A 17,770-nucleotide genomic window follows, 5' to 3' on the forward strand; every position below is an offset into this window, starting at 1 on the left:
GAAAGGAAAGATTAGATATATAGGCCTATAGTTGGCTAAAACACGTGGATCAAGAGTAGGCTTTTTAAGAAGAGGTTTAATTACAGCTGCTTTAAAGAACTGTGGTACATAGCCTGTTAATAAAGACAGATTGATAATATCTACTAAAGAAGTGCTCACTAAGGGTAAAACTTCCTTAAGCAGCCCAGTTGGGATGGGGTCTAAAAAACAGATTGATGGTTTGGACAAGAAGATGTTTAAGTTAGTTCTGGAAGGTCGATTGGAGAAAAATAGTCTAAATATATATCAGGTTTTACAGCTGTTTCTAAGGTTCCTGTGTTTGGGTGCCTGTTGAGGGCAGGAGGTGATGAATTTTGTCTCTAATAGTAGGATTTTACCATTAAAGACGCTCATGAAGTCATTACTACCAAGAGCTATAGGAATACATGGATCAATAGAGTTATGACTCTTTATCAGCCTGGCCAAAGAGCTGAAAAGGAACCTAGGGCTGTTTTTATTCTCCTCTATTAATGATGAGTAATAGGAGGCTCTGGCATTACAGAGGGCCTTCCTATATGTTTTAAGACTATCTTGCCACACAAGCGAGATTCTTCCAGTTTGGTAGTACAACATATCCTTTCAAATTTTCATGATGTTTGCTTTAATTTGTTGATTTGGGAGTTATACCATGGAGCTAACCTTTTTTGTTTTATTATCTTCTTTTTTAAATGAGCAATGGAGTCAAGTGTCATTCACAGTGAGCCTGCAGTGCTATCGACAAGATTATCAATTTGGGAGGGACTAAAGTTAGCATAAGAGTCCTCTGCTGTATCGAGACATGGCATTGATGGCATGAATTAAATGCTGATAGAATCGCTTCCTTAAATTTAGCTACAGCGCTATCAGATAGACATCTAGAGAAGACTTTTGTCTAATGGTGTGAAGTCCAGTAATAGGACTTCAAAAGTAATGGTCTGATAAAATAGGATTCTGTGGAAAGGCTTTTAAATGTTCAATTTCAATGCCATATGTCAGAACAACGTTGAGGATTCAGTTAAAACAGTGAGTGGGTTTATTTACAGAAAAGCCAATTGTGTGTAATAATGAGAAAAACGCAGTGCTAAGGATATCATTATCATTATAAGGCTACTTTATCTGTACTAAGAACTAAACTTGATAAAAACTCTGAGAATTCAGATAAAAATTCAGAGTACTGGCCAGGAGGGCAGTACACTATAATAAATACAGTTGGCTGTTAGGTTTTCCAGGTTGGGTGTGAAAGACTGAGAATGAGGCCTCTGAATCAGTTATAATTAGATTTAAGTCTAGGGTTGATTATTAGGCTTGAGTTGAAAATGGCTGCAACTCCACCTCCTCAGCCAGTGTCTTGAAGAATGTGAGTATTAATATGACTGGGGGGAGTGGATTAATTTAGGCTGACATATTCTTCATGACAGCCAGGTTTCTGTAAGACAAAAGAAATCAATATGATGGTCTGATATTAGATCATTTACTAATACAGTTTTAGATGACAGATCTAATGTTTAAGAGTCCACATGTAATTCTCCTATTTTGTTGTACTATTGCAGTGGTGATGTCAATTTTTTATTACATTTTTATGTATAGCTCCACTTCTGTTTACTTTAGATTTAATTGATTTAAGTGGTCAGGGAGCAGACACAGTTTGTATGTGGTTTTGGGTGGGTAACTGCTCTAATGTAAGCGCAGAGAAGCGTGTAGGACTGCAGCTCTGCCTCCTGATTTCAACTCTGGGTTGTCATGGTTTTGGTCTAATAAACTCGGCCATATTTCCAGATATGAGAGCAGCTCCATCGAAAGTGGGATGTATGCTGTCTCTCCTAATCAGACCAGGTCTTTCCCAGAAAGTCCACCAATTATCTATAAAGCCCACATCATTTGCTGGACACCACCTCAACAGCCAGCTGAGTGATGACATGAGCCTATACGTGTCATCACTGGTCAGATTAGGCAGGGGCCCAGAGAAAACTACAGAGTCTGACATTGTCCTTGATTATGTACACACTCAACATTAATTTTAGGGACCTCCGATTAGCGTAATCGAGAGTCATTACCACCAACGTGAATAATAATTTTACCATATTAATGCTTATTCTTAGCCAGCTTAGCCAGCAATTTTAAATACATACATACAATTTCACTATGGTCACCGGTATTGCTAATTTCACGTTTCTCATGATAGAACTGCCAATAATCAGAGTTGGTTTCTCAGTGGGTGTGTTGCTCGGTGGGGAGAACCTGTTAGAAACATGAACTGGTTGGTAGTGAACCGTGGGCTTTTGCTTAGGGCTATGCTTCCTTAGGACAGTCACCAAGCCACCCTGGCTCCCCAGCTGCCGGGGGGATAGGAGCTATGCTGGGGGCCACACTGGGTTGGTCTGCACTGGCTACTGGGGGCTGGCTAACAGCTGGCTACTGTAGCTAGCGATTGAGTTTCCATGGTGCGGAGCCATACTTCCAATTCACTGAGCCTCACCTCCAACACTGCAAATAAACTACATTTATTACATGTACCAAAGGAGGCAGAGGAAGCATACTGATATTGCAATGATGCATGCTTCTGCCATACATCAATCAATCAAGTCAGGTTTAGTACAGGTTAGTGCAATTCAAAGTGCTTTACAGATGACTGACAAGCTGATAATGAGACAGAACAGTAAACACTATTTGAGACTAATGCACACAAAAGATTGAAATGTAATAAAACCAATAAAAGAAGAACTAGATAAAACAGATAAAGGACAATGACAAATAAAATAGATTAGAGGGAATAAAACATTTTCAAACTTAATACAATAAAATAAATGATGCTCATAAAATATTCTAATCAAAAGCCGGGCTAAGGGGGGAGGTCCTTTAAAGATATCAACACTTTCAGCTGCTCTCAGTTCTTTAGGCAGACCAAACAGCATGGAGCATAAAAGCTAAAGGCTGCCTCACCAAAAGGTTTTTGCAGCCACTTAAGTTTTTAATGAATGTATTTAATCCTCAGAGTGGGCCAGTCAGAGTTGTTAACTCTCTACACAAGTAAAAAAAGATACACGAATCACATGTTACAGTTATAAATTTTTGTTTTTGTCCAGTCCAGTATCCTACAGTAGGAATTATGTCCGTATTGGATGATTCCACACCTCAGGTTTTACATCCAGTGCCAATGCAGGATGCAGCATGGAGTATAACGAGGCAGAATGTAAGGGCGTTGAGGTCAGGGAGGTGAAAGGGCACTTGCTTCCTGTTACAGACCTGCAATTAATGTTTGTCTTTTTATTAACCATAACTACAATCTTTTTCTAACCTAAAGTGTTTAATTAGCCTAACCCAGCCATATCTCAATCACAGTTTGTTTGCCGTAACAACCTTGACCATAAAGTGTTGCCATGCACAGACAATGTAGAAAGGGAGAATTTGAAAAATGTAATCTAAGGTTTTTCTAGAATCGTCCAATATAATATATATATGTTCTTGTCTGGTGATACAGTTGGTATGTCCCATGTTGGATTGAATCTGTGTTTTTGTTTTGGTTTTCTTCTTGTCTTCTTTTGTGAATATTTGGGTGTATTATGTTGTTAACAACAGAATCAGATCAAGTACTAGCAAGATAAGAAATCTGACACTAAAATGTACAAGGGTGCAATTTATATAAAAGATAAAAGGGATAAAAGGGTCAAATCATACATCAAACCAGCAATAAATCATTTAATACATCACTTCAGGTCCAAAGCCTACATAAACCTATAATGCATCTCAAACACACCATTGCAGGTTCAGGTTTATTAATTGGACTCAATTAATATTTTAAGATCCCCATGAGAAATAAATTGATCCAATTCCATATACTGATATAATTTATTTATTCTGAGTTATTTAAAGGTTTGTGTGGTTCAGTTTTGCAATTAGAACCTGTGCAACAAACCAGCCTTGGATCTTGTGAATCAGCTTATGTTCCTTTAATGTAGCAATGATATAAAATGTATACTGTTTTTCTATAAGGGCTTTATAAATACATGTCACTATACAACATATATAAACAGACAGACCATAGCCTTTGAGATGTCCCACCCAAACCCCTCCTCATTCCAAATGTTCGAGACACTACCCGGAAAGGATTATTGTGCAAAAGCTCTTAACTTAAATAAATCCCACTTTCTTCTCAGAATACAGCATTCAGCTCCTCATGCCCCAGTAGAATTGAGATATCCAGTTTAAAGGGTTAAAAGGATTCAGAGACTGTTCCCACAAGCTCTCCTATTTCTACAGTTTACTGCTTGAGCAGCAAAAGGTGCTCATATCAACTGTGTGTATGTGTGTGTGTGTATATATATATATGCGTGTGTATATAAGTGTTGTGACTGTACCATCATTAAAACCCAGCTGGCTACAGTCACTAAGGGGGCTTGGAAGTAAGCTCTGAACCCAGCAGGCGAGTCACGTAACGTCCCTGAACATCTGTGTGAAGGGACTAAGGATCAGATTAAACACAGGCCGCAGAGGCTGTGACACATACACACACTGCAAACACTCATGCATGTGTTGATGAACCTGTTCCTTTTCTTAACGGGAAAAGCTGATTTTTAAGCTCTTTGGATAATCAGGTTGAGGATGGAAATAGCCCGTGGCAACGGTGGGAGTGACGGCGTCAGCATCTGTGCTCGGACACATGTCACCTCCTCCAGAAACAGTTACATTTCAGGTACTGTAAGTCACTCTGAATACCCTGAGGGGACAGGTCCGTTCAGTAAATGATCACGACCCGGGCAACATCATTAGGCAACTGCTGTGTGGCAGCAGCTTCTTGGCAGAGTGATAAGCAGAAACACTCCACTGGGAAATGCTGCAGTGCACTTAGAAGTGACAGGGATAATGTGGGCCGTGCACTTGTTTTTCTTAGCTGAGTTGTGCATCATTTGTACGTTAAAAATAAAGATTTGTTATAAACCAAGATGAGGTGCTGAGCTGCAATTATACTTAATTTTACAATTTCAAATTGACCATTCACTAGAGCCCTCCCCTGAACAGCGAATGTCCAGTCATAGCTTAGCAACTGTAACCAGGCACAGAATATGTCAAGCTTTGGATTTGATTTGGACTGAAGCAGCAAACATGTAGCTCTAGTAACAGCGATACTTGGTATATAAAAAGTTTGGAGAATGATGTCTTTTTTTTAGCTTGTCAGAAACTAAAAACACAAGTGGAAATGTGTAAGGAGTCGATTGAACTGCAGGTTTTGTGCTCTAACTTAAACTACAAACATTGTGTCCAGTTTACTTGGTTTACTTAATCTAATAGTAAATGAGTCCCAATAGTCCTTGTTTAGTAATTTGGCCCTGTGTGGAAGCTGGTTCTGAATGCTACTATATCATAGTTTAGGCTTCACGGTAACTTTTAGTGGCGCTGTTCTTATTGTTTACTCTCTAGCAACCCTAGCAAACATTACACAAGATAGCGTTACATTCAGCAAACACATTAGTCAGTCCTCATTAACATATTTATTAACTTACACATACTTTTTGAAAATATGAATAATAAAACTAACTTCTAAACTCCTAAATCTACCTCCGTCTTACTTGTCCAAGGGGGCTTTGTTAGAATGAAGTAGCAGTCTGATCTTCTGACATTTTTTCTTATGCAGGACTTAGTAGCCCTGTAATATGAGAACAATACTGTGTTTTCTTTATGTTTTCTATATGGATCCCCAACTTGTGAGAATGCTAACATTTTGCCCAGAACATGCAGCTTTCAGCATGATATCATGTATGAAGCCATAAAGTGCATCTCTAAGACCCTTTCCTAAGTTCTCATTTTACAATTTGAAACATGTCAGCTTGAAACATTACAAAACCAGTTGGAGGTGACATTAAAAAACCAACTCAGCTAACATTAGCTTAATTAGTTAACTGATCCCAACTGCTAACGACGTTTATCGTTTTCAGCCTGCAAAGCCTGCCTGGCCTATTGTTGAGTGCTAGATCTGCCTCATTGTCATGTAGATTAGATGTGCCATGAAAGGATGGAAGATTTGACAGGTAAGGGAGGTGGGAGTTGGGCAAATGATCAGATGAAATAGATGTAGGTTTGTGACAAAAAGCAACCAGTGTATATGTGTTTTAACCATTTTTATGGTGACACATAATTAGAAAAAAAAAAAAAAACCCATCGGCAATCCACAATAGTATGATCACAGGGGAGTACTAATGGAGAGTTCACGTTTAGGCTACATAACACTGCAGCAAAACACAAATTACATTAAAATTGCAATAAATAGTACCACACCATGATAGTTTTCTCTTTCAATAACTCAAAATAATTCAGTTTCAACACATAATTTATTCAAGCATAGTTGTTTGCCATGTAGCCGACCATATTTGTCTTTCTAAAACAGGGTGTATTTTGGACTCTGTATTGGTCTTATCTTCTTTTCCACTGGCAGTTACTGTCCTCCGCCAGAGGATGTGTGTGTGTGTTTGATGATTTCTCATGCAGTAGAAGTTGTAACAGCTATGATGGGCAGCAGGCATCTTCACACAGTCATTTTCACACAGCCCTGAAGAAAAGTTTTTCAAAATGTCAAGCCGCTCAGAAGAAAACAACCACAACAAGCACCATCTATCGACTGACAAGCTGACAAGTGGCTATTAAACTCAGTTGAACTGTTGATGTGAAGTCACAGCACCAAAAATAGTCAGACAGGGCCAGGAGAAATGATCTAACTGCCGATGATGGAAACAAAAACACGTGAAAGAGCCATCTTCTGAAGGGAGGTGATATCTCAAAAGGGCAAATTTGGCAACTTTTTTGTGTTACTAGGCTGTGCAGTATTGAGGTATTTTTTTAAGTGGCAGGAAACAGATGGCCTTAAACAGCTGCAGCCATCTATCAGCCATAAATGCAAATAATACTGCATTCCTAACAGGATCAGCAAAGACTCACAGAGAACAAGAGTGGGTTGGTTTCCATGGTGAGCAAAGCTAATCAGCCTTTTCACATCTTGTTGATTGACACCAACCAAACTCAGAATACCCTTGAAACTCAGGCTCAAAGCATTAACTGAAATAACCATCTATCTTTCTACCTTGACCGTGCATGTGACCCTCAACTATTAAATCCCCCCCCTGTCCCCGTGTGAGTCAGAAATGAGATGATTACTATCTTGCCTTAATTTGCCATTTCAACATAAGACAGATGTCAGAATGAGCAGCAAAGTGTAATTGCCCTTGTCTAGGGCTCGAGATTGTTGGTTCTCCAACAGAAAAGAGACAGCCTCCTCCTTCATTTGCCACGCGATGAAACTCATTCTCAGAATATATAGCGAGGTAATTGAGCGATGAATTACTTTTTGCATCAGCACCACTCAATGACACTGATTCTGATGTAGTAATATATTATCTCCCCCTTTGTGGTAATTTATCCACAAAATGACATCCAAAGAAAAATGAACATTCCTCCTCCTTTACCAGACCTGAAAATCAACCATTCAAACTTCACAACAAGCAACAACATAACACCGGGTCAGGTTTCGGAAAGTACATCCTGACGTAGTGCATTTTTATTTATGTAAAGTCACGTCTGAAAGTTTGACTCGCGAGCGCCGTCATTCCCTAAAGAGAAGAAATAAATGAGTTTCACATCAAGTAATGCAATCTTCAGCAGTTAAACCTAGATCTCTAAAAATTTGATTATATCTGCCATAATTGAGTAGACACCTCTACCTAGAATTATACTGGTGGGGGAAAAAAAACACATTAATATATGTGATAATTGGAAATAGATTGGAGAAATAGCTGTCTAAACGGAAGACAGGCAGATAATTTAAAAGAACGAAAGAAAAACAGATGGAGTTTGTGTATATGAGATGCAAGGAAAGATACCAGTCAACAAGAAAAAGAGGACAATCTTTATTTCAATCTTTCAAACCTGTAATAAAGTGTGACAATCTCAATTCAAACCCAAAGAGGAAGTTTGGCAGAGAATGGTAGGCAACTACAAAGACCAGAAGGCAAGGCGAGGGCATGGTTTCCTTTAGTGCAGTTTCACAGTAATAATACAGATTACCTCTGTATGTAAAAACAACAGGTGTGCTTAGGTTGAGGTGCCTAAGTTGATCAAGGTACGAGATTTACTGAGCTACAAACGCACAATAAAAATCAACAACAAAACCCGAAGCCATCTTATTACTCAGCTACACTTTTTTTTTTTTTTTTTTTTTAAAGGTTACAGATTGGGGATAAGGATTGGGGTTATCTTTACACAACATAAACAGCTTAAAACATTCATTGAAAATATCATTGTAATTAAGGGTCCACTTTGTTTGCTCAGTAGTCCGGGAGTTGGTCAGTGAATTGCGGTTGAAAGCTCAGGAAAAAGCTGGTAAGATTACTTTGTTAAACTACTGTTCCCAAAGTAAAGTTTTATGCCCGTTGGCTGTTTGCAGTTTTCAGAAAGCTTGACATTCATTTCTCATTTCAAACTTTACATTTCTTTTAATTTCTTCTAATTTTCTTTGCGGCTCTGTGCGTTAGACACAATATAAATGCATGAATGTTTTGGATGAATAAAAAAAAAAAAAAAGATACAGAGCAAGAATTAATCCATTGTACCCGTTTGAATTTAATATCTTCCTAATGAGCTTCTCACTATGAGCAATGGGGTTCTGCATGACTGCCAAATGTGTAACCATCATGGTGATATTACGTGAGAAGTTTCTGTATTTCTTTTTTTTTTCTCTGAAGCCTTGTCACTGGTTTAATGTAGGCGGGGCTCAGCTGGAAAAACGGTGAGAAGTGTGAAGAGCTATTTCAGGCATTAGGAATGATTTTCTCCGTAGGCAATGTAAGGTGACTTAATAGTTGGAGCACTTTTATGGCTTGGATGCTCATGAATCTCTCCTGCTTGAATCATCAGTGCAAAAGATTAACAAGTGTGTCAGAAAATATCTGGTTCTTTGAGAAAACGTCACAGGTATGATCCAGACACAGCTTAAAATTCTGCTACGTGTACCGCTAACGGCAGGTGGAAGCTAAAGATTATGCTGTTGAGAAAACTTTAAACAATAATCTGCAGTTCATATCAATTCGCTTTTGAATTCTGGGTCAGTTTGGGATAAATTCAGCTACATGGGGCTGGCTTTTTGTTCTCAACTGCAACAACAAAGTTTTTAAATTTGCTACAGCTCTAAATTCTCACCACTGACTGGCTTATTCTCCTTAGAAATTGTGACAGAGACTCATGGGAAAACACATGATCTCTTAGAAATTAAGTTTAAATGATTAAAACTGGTGGCCATAACATTAACTTCTAGGATCATAACATTATCCAGGAGCCTCTCATGTTTCTATGTTAAAAAATATGTCGGACATCATTAAAAGGATAATTTGGGTTAACTAAGGATGTTTTGTCTAACTCTACCTTTTATTTTACCATTATGTAGTCGCAAATCTTCAGTTTTAAAGACAGCGACAAAAGATAATATAATATGTTTCAGCCATGATTAAACTGTCTCCACAAAGCATCACTGGGCTACTACAAATCCAACCGGTTGGAGTGTACTGTGCGTTTCTCATAAAAATGGTATTACACTGGTTGTAGCAGATATTAGGAATACTTGCTCTTTTCATGAAGTGGCTGGTTGGGTGAATTCAGGAGGAAGCCAAAACCTTTGCTTGATTTCAGCTATTATATAAAGTTCAGTCACAAGGGTAAGAGAATAGGATAAAAAATGGACTTTTAAACCTTAAAACAACTTAACATAGTGAACTGTGCTGGAAACGTGGTGAAACTCAGTAGTAGGAAGACTGTCCTAATATTCTGTACGCTCAGTGTGTATCTCAGCGGACCTGGATGTAAACATCTTGCTGACTGAATTCAATATAGCAACCGATGATGGAGGACAGATTGAAATATGGAAACAGACAGAGCCAGTCTATCTGAGGAATACAAGTTGTTAAATGCAGCAGGAGTTACTGATGCATGTTATGGGTGTCTGCTATACAGGTAGAACCCATCTACACGAGGAATTTTTAGCAGGTTGTTAAAATTGTGCATTTGCCATATTGTACTATCAGACAAGACTGATACCAATTACCAATCCAGCTTTTTTCATCAACTCTCCGACTCTCGACATAAATAGATACTAACAGGCAGCTGGCATGGGAAATAAGTTGAAATGCATGACTGTCTCGGCACTTTGCACCCCTAAAACAAGAAGAAATATTTTCAGGCAATGACGTACAATACAAAAAGCACAATTAATTTATGGCAGATTTTCCTTCTTGGGCACTTCCTATGCTTTCTACACATGGCAATTACTATACATGATAAACCTACACTTTGGGTTGGGGGGTAAAGGTAAACAAAATGTCTCAGAGTATTTAGATTCTATTCAGTTTCAAGGCAAGTTTGACCTGTTTCTACTATTGTAGGCTATTATCTTACATTTGAAACACAAAAAAACTAACAGAAGAACAGAAGGATTGGAAAATGACGAAAAGACGATAGGATTTGAGTGTTTAAGTGGTTACAAAACGACTATCTAACAATGTCAGAGAAAAGGTCACACATCACATGGAATAAACCACTGGTTGGTCGAATCATAATAAATAAGCGGTATGTTTGGTTCACAGCCGTCCCTTCTTCTCTTGAACATTATGTGTTTAGACTCCGGCATTAAAAAGGCTGTTAGATTTAAATATGATTCAGATGGCTTCACTGAGCGGCTGACCTTACATACTGACACACAGAACTCAAAGATGGGAGAACAGTCTGTGCTAGAGGGGCATGACGGGGAAGTGAGATGAAAAACAAAGAAGCAGAACAGTAATACATTGATATGTCTTTGAGTTTCATGTCACTGCATTTCACTAGGCCTATCATCCTCTATCCGGCGGGAGCCCCTGTGTTAATCGGTTTTCTTCTCTTCGGGATCCTTCTCTCCTACTTCTGGCTCCTCTTCCTCGTTCTCTCCTTCTTCGGGGCCCTCCAGCTCAGCGGCGCGTTGCCTCTCCTCCTCTTCTTCCTCCTCTTCGTCAGTCAGACCCTCCCTCTTGAGTGCGTCTATGTCATCCGAACCGTCATCCGACTCAGCTGTGCAGATGCCATAGCACATCAGGCTAATTACACCCAGTGGTAGGCCGAACAGGAAGCAGCCCAGCAGTGGAGAGCTGCGAAACACTGACTAATGTAGGAAGGCAGACAACGAAAAATGAAAGGTGAAGGAGGGAGAATATGGAGAAAAATGTAAGGTTTAAAAAAAGATGTGAAATATAGAAAAAGCAAAAAGAGAATAGCAAGAAAGGAAAGAAGAGAGAACAATATATTAACATTCTTTTACAATTCACTATTTCACACAAGATATTAGGAGATAAGATATTTAAGATGAGTTACTCTAACCACTATAAGAACATCAACTCCACTTTTCTTAATGTCAGTATGCTCTCCATATAAGTATGAACAAACATGCAAAAAGCCTATCCATCTATTAACATCACTCAGAATCTATCCCTAAACTTTTTTCTTAGTAGGTAACCTTTTTTTTAGTGATATGCACCTCTAAAGCACAATATCATCTGAACTGATAATGGAGTGCACTATGCACTGTGGAGCAGTGATTTATGAGTGGGTCCCCTGACAACGTGAGACCACACAGGTGACGCAAATCACGCTTTCCTATGCTTTCATGCTATACTGGTCATCGACAGTCAGTGGCTGTGATGCAGCAAGACACTTAGCGATGCGATACCGATTTTTTTTGGCAGCAACACAACAAGCTGTAAACACAACACTGATCAATGATATGGCAAACAGTCGCCTATTTACACATTCAGCAGATATAGAGCAACATAAGCATGTATTATGAGTCATGTTTCTGTTCCTGATGAATTCAATTTAAATATTCACACTTTTAGCTCTGTTTTGGTCTCCGCCAATTCCTGAGGGTTTTATCTGTTGCTTAAGCTGCTAAATACTCCACTGTGTTGCCTGTCTGCCATATGGGGGAAGGCAGGTAATATACAATAATATGGGTTCAGAGGTCTTTCCCCTGAAAACAGCCGCCTGCTATGGCTGGAAAAGACGCTGATGAGAGTGGTAAAATTGCATAGTTTAAAACCGAAACAATGAGCTGAACGACACTGAAATGATCTGTAGAGCAGAGTGGAAATGCAGAGTCATGTGATGATTCTCTGTGGGGTTGTCACTACTTGCACTCACTGGGAATGTCTTTAGTTTTGCTGTTATTTGGAGAAACTATTGGAGAAATTTACATTTTTGACCACACACACAAAATTGAATCTCAATCTGTCCAGCAGTTGCTGAGCAATTTCAGTCTGGACTAAAGTGGTGCAACAACCAACACTGCCATGCCTCTTGTTTGTTTGGTTAGAAGTATTGATCAGTGAAGCTTTCATATTCAGGCCCTGTCTTGTAGAGAGACCTCATGTCAAAATCTTGTTTTATTGTCTCATTAAAATAAATCTAATTATTTGGTGTTGGAGGTAGTGTTCTAAAATAGTACTGTTTGGGTTCTGGGCAAAATATGATTAAGTTGCCATGTAAAGTCTGCTGTCTGCACTGTGGCTGATGGGTACATAAAGGCAACAGGATACACAAATGTACAGTAGGGACAGACTTTTGCCCGATGGCCCCCTAATGGGTCAATTCGGGGCTGGCCTTATCTCACATTCACACATGTGACAACAAACACGCTAATAATTTATCTCGATTTCTTTCATTCCTCTCAGAAACTGTTCAGGACAGCGGAGCACAATTGTGAAAGTGAGTATCTGACATTTTAGAAAAGTGTCTCTTAAAACAGCCAGTGTTCGTAATGGTAAGGAGACTCCCATTAGATATTAAGTAGAGTGAATTCAAAATCCTATTTAAAGCGCTGATCAAAATATATTTGTTGAAAATCACAGAGGCTTTTATGTTTAGTAGAGTTACTACGTTTTTATTCATTCATTTATTCATTCATTTGCATTACGCCATTAAGCTCCGACGAGTGTGCTCAGAAGGCAGGTCACAAATCATTTGCAGAAACTCAGACAGCCTTTAATATTTTAGCATTAATTACATTTTTGTCATGCAATTTCAAGATGTCTGTATTATGTTATACTGTTTGTGTTGCTATCTCGTACTGACTGTCTTGTTTTACACCGATGACCATATTGGAGAGTTCTACCCTTTTATCTATAATCCTTTGAGTGTATTGTGCAATTTGAACTGAAATAAATAAATACATCTCAAACTTCAAACACAAGCAGGTCCACCATTATACACAAGTCCGCCTGAAGACATTTTAAGTAAACATAACTAGACCACACACATTCACACAGTAACTTTAGTAAGTTACGTTTGTCTAGACTTACTTTTTGTTGTTGTTTCTCTTTAATTTACTATCCGTACATTGTAAATTTAACACACTTTGGAGACTGACCCTTAGAAGCCCTTAAGGGTCAACATGTGGTAAATGAAAGTGTCACTGCATTTATCCCTGAGGATCAGTTAGATACAGCGATCGCCAACAAGTGGCTGGAGTTGTTTTGCTCACCGGCCGTGAACAAAACATCTCATTCACATCCTTGTCCTGAACCTGCATATAAAATTAAACCTTTTTTCCTTGACATTGTAATTTACCACTCCGCTCCTATAACACGCACAACCCCTCATCTCCTGCGGGCACGACCATGTAGTCACTGAAGGACAACCTCTTCTGCAAGTTCTTCTTTAAATGATCTCGATGACATATGAGTCATTTGGCCTTAATATAGAAGGATACATCAGAGACAATGTACCTCGAAGGGAGTATTCAGTCACAAATTCTGCCAGCCACTGAGCTGAGAAGAAGAGAAATATCCATGTTGCCTCCAGTCATTGCCACTGGAAGAGGGATAGTAATTGCAAATGCACTGTGTTGCTAGATGAGGTAGGGATGGGTATGCTATGCTAACACAGCTGGCTGAGTCATTGCGCCTAATGTGGCTGCTTCCTCATGCTCCTGTCAGCCGTGCATTTAGATAGGCTCTCTGGGGGAAAGGTGATGGCTGCTGCCTATCTGCTTTCCATCATATCATGTCACTGTGAGCAAGACTAGCCGGAGTGATACAAGCAGCTCACTAAAATTAGAGAAGCAAGAGGAGAAATTCACTTCCTTTCTATTACAGGTGTAAGACAAGACCTTCACACATGGATTCTTACTTTTGTGCGGCTACTAATGGGAGACAAATAAAATCTTGCACACTATGCTCTCACACAGCCCACAGAAATCTAATATTGTTTTTGTATTAAAACCTTGCCCTGTTTCTGGCAGGTGTAATTCTTCCGCTGATCCCATTTAGGAACCCGACTGTCAAACCTGACCTGACAGCTAAAGAATTAAACCTTCCATAACATTTCCAGAGGCATTTCTTTGTGCTTTGAGACAAAGCTCCAGAAGTCACAATACCTTCTATTTCGGCAATTTTCCCAATAAAATCTATAATTTTCCTTTAGGAGTCCTCTACATCCCTTTAAGGACATTGTTAAGGGCAGTGTTAAGCTCACCCGTGGTTACAGTACAACCGTGCCAACCGAGCAGCATTACAACACAGCTGTATTTACATTCCTAACACACCCTTGGTAAAATAAACACCAGTTCTCCCAAAAGAACCAACTACTTAGGGTAAAAAGTAGGAGGAGAAGGCAGTTCAGCCTCCTGACCGTGTCTCTCCACCCTCATCGCTCCACCTCCTCCTGCTCCACTGCCTTTTTCCCTCTTTCCCCACTCTGTGTTTACTGCCTGCGTTGCATATTGCTCGGTTGTACGCCCAGTCTTGTCCTCTGAATTATGTTTTTTCTCCCAGTGGAAAAGTGTGAAACAGCGTGGCATTTGTTCTACAGCATTACTGAACTTTGAGCAGGTTGCATATATACAATATTCGCCTCAAATTAGCAAATCCAGTCAAGGTGAGGCGCAGTGTGAAGCGTTTCGACAAGTACAAGGTGTTCATTAGTATCATAATAATGAATGGTTTAATTGTAGAGGTATAGCGAGACAAGTATTTCAGCAGAGTTAGAAGAGAGGTATCCCAGTTGGATAACAGATAATTGCAGCTAATTAAAACTAGCACGAAATAATAATATGAATAAAATTGATACATAAAAAAGCTTGAAGTTGCTGTAATCAAGATTTTTAGTCAAATCTATATGAATGTCTTTCAGCTCATTATTACGCTCCTACAGTTTCAACTGCCTGCACCAACTCAACCTTGCACACTATATTCTTTTATTTATAATTTTTAGACCTTAAATTTTAATTCTTCTTAAATTTAAATTCTTCTTAAGTTTAAATACCTCTGTTGTATAAAGCTACTTTCTCACCAAAGCTCTGGCAAACGCAATTTTATGTCACAATATGTAGCAATGAACTGGAAAGTATGAATGAGATGATAATAATAGTCCTTGTATACTTGTACATTACTATTTTTACTTTAATTTGCAACCTTTCTGTTTTCATTTCACTCTCACCACCCTCATCAGTGTCATTTCGAGAAGCAGTAAGCATATGTTTTCAGCTAAAAAAAAAAAAAACCCCTCTGATTAACCCACTCTACACTTACCTGCCCAGCAAATGACAGACAATGTCTCAGACTAGCTAGTGAACATAGAAGAGCATTTAGCAGCTAGAAAAACAGATATGTCCCTTGTTAGTGGACACCAAAACAGAACAACAGTAAAAGTAGACTATGAATAGAATATGGGATTTACAGTTGTCATATAGCCAGACACATAACTCCAGTGATTGCTGATGTTGCTCTATATCTGGTGGATGTGTAAACAGGCAACTGTTGGCTAACAGATTCTCTACAACTTCAGCGGTTTATGTGGCAGGTTGTTGTGCTGCAGAAAATGTCACCAAAAAAAAAAAAAAAAAATTAATTAATGCAAGTGAAACTGAAACTACAATATTGTGTTTGTTTTAACTTCCCTAACTATCTAAAATTGAATATATCTGTATATATTAAACATATCTGTGATTGATGTAGTCAGAGACTGCATAAAAAGAGATATATAACGGTAACAGACTGACTCCATGAGCATCTTCTTGGAAGAAGTGTGAGCACTGTAGATGTGATTTAATTATGTAGCGCTAATGTGCATCTCCTTTAAGACTTCACATTAAAAACGAGTACTTATAACTCTACACTCCTGACTTGCAGTGCTAACAGATTCATCCAATTAAAAAAAAAAAATAGCATATGTTAATATTACAACAGCAGTGTTGCAAACATTTATAAAATAACCATTTTGACATTCAACATTCAAGTTGTGAGCTGAAGTTCAAGCTAAATCAAAATCAATCAAAAGCTATATAACCCTGCTTGGCAAATACTTTCTGTGTACATGAAGCTCATACCAACTTACCATAATGGTGGATCTGGCATCAAAGGCCACACGTTTGATCCTCTGAATGATGCCGTCACCTCCGTATGCCTGCAGGGAGACACATTATTTCATGGAGACAGAGGAGAGCTAGTGGGGAGGAAATAGTTTATATGCTAATTTTACAATCCCCGCTCATGTAGTTCATATGCAGGTTTCATCTGTTATTTAGCTCGGTATCAACAATTTGATGCAATTACTTGGTGACAACTCCGCAATCCTTAAACAGCAAAACATTTATCAATACGTCAATATGAACTAAACACACAGTTTCAGCTATTTGTTTAAATGCTCGGTACATCCCAGACATTTAAAATATTGTCTAATTAAGCGCTTCCCTGCACGAAATTATCTGATGTACCTGAATTAAACCTGTTCACTGTCCAGCAGTTCTGCTCTGCCTGAGCTTACTTATTGACGACTACAACCAGGGAGCCAAAGAGCGATCTGTCCCGACGCTAATTCATCAGCATGGCCAATTAGCGAGCTCTGACTAAGGAGGACTTCTGTGAACGAGGTAAGACGATTTGGTGGAAGCAGCTGTTGCATTGCATTTGCTTACGCTGTGTGAGGACTACACAAGCAGTTACAGACGTTTTGATGAAGGTTTTTATAGCGTGTTATTAAAGTTGTCCCTCTGTAATTGCATCAAATTCTGGATGGCAACCAGAAACTGCACGACCAGTGTGAAGCAAAGGATAGAAGACAGAAACTGAATCCTCTAAAAGCAACTCTATGTACTCCAAGAGCAGAGAATTGGGACACACTTCAAAAATGTTAACTATTGGTTTAAAACCTACGAGAAGAGATGACACAGCCTGTCAGCTCTCTCTACTCATGGTTGGCTCATGCGTCATGGAAGACTAAGAATTCCCTTCATGCATTTAATGTTTGTTATGAAAAACTAGAGCCCGACCAATAAATCGACCAGGCCGATGTTGCAGATGTATCGACACTTATGTCAACCGATAAATGACAGGAAATTGAAGCACAGAAATGAAACAGTGTCATCATTCTATAGTTTGTCCACCAGAGAATAGTGACAAGTTTATTTTTTAACTGTGAAACATCCTGCCTGGTGCATTTATTGGTCATAATTATTGAAAAAAATAATTTAAGGGAACCTTTACAATAACGTTTATTTACATTATGGGTTTTATATTATTATCTGATTTTTTTAACTCTCAATTTTGGTATTGGCCTCAAAAATTCTGTATAATCAAGTAGAAAATGTAGGTAATTTTTTGCATAATCTCACTTATTGCACTTATTGCCCTTGGTGTATTTCTACATGAAGCATGAACCAACCTTGAGACACCTCATGGCAATTATTACCAGCATG

General features: G+C 38.7%; 1 protein-coding gene across 1 annotated transcript in view; it reads right to left on the reverse strand.

The window, feature by feature from the left end:
* Positions 1-7,894: 7,894 nt before the first annotated feature.
* The window catches only part of tmx3b (thioredoxin related transmembrane protein 3b), a 40,361-nt gene continuing 30,485 nt past the window's right edge, over positions 7,895-17,770 (reverse strand). Inside the window, exons 16-17 of the mRNA XM_042400153.1 lie at positions 16,411-16,479; positions 7,895-11,185 (exon numbers count right to left, since the gene is read on the reverse strand). Of these exons, the coding sequence (XP_042256087.1) occupies positions 10,910-11,185; positions 16,411-16,479 (345 nt within the window). The 3' untranslated portion in view covers positions 7,895-10,909. The remainder of the gene's footprint in view (positions 11,186-16,410; positions 16,480-17,770) is intronic.

The sequence above is a fragment of the Thunnus maccoyii genome, chromosome 21 (assembly GCF_910596095.1).
Source record: "Thunnus maccoyii chromosome 21, fThuMac1.1, whole genome shotgun sequence".
NCBI classification, from domain to species: Eukaryota; Metazoa; Chordata; class Actinopteri; order Scombriformes; family Scombridae; genus Thunnus; species Thunnus maccoyii.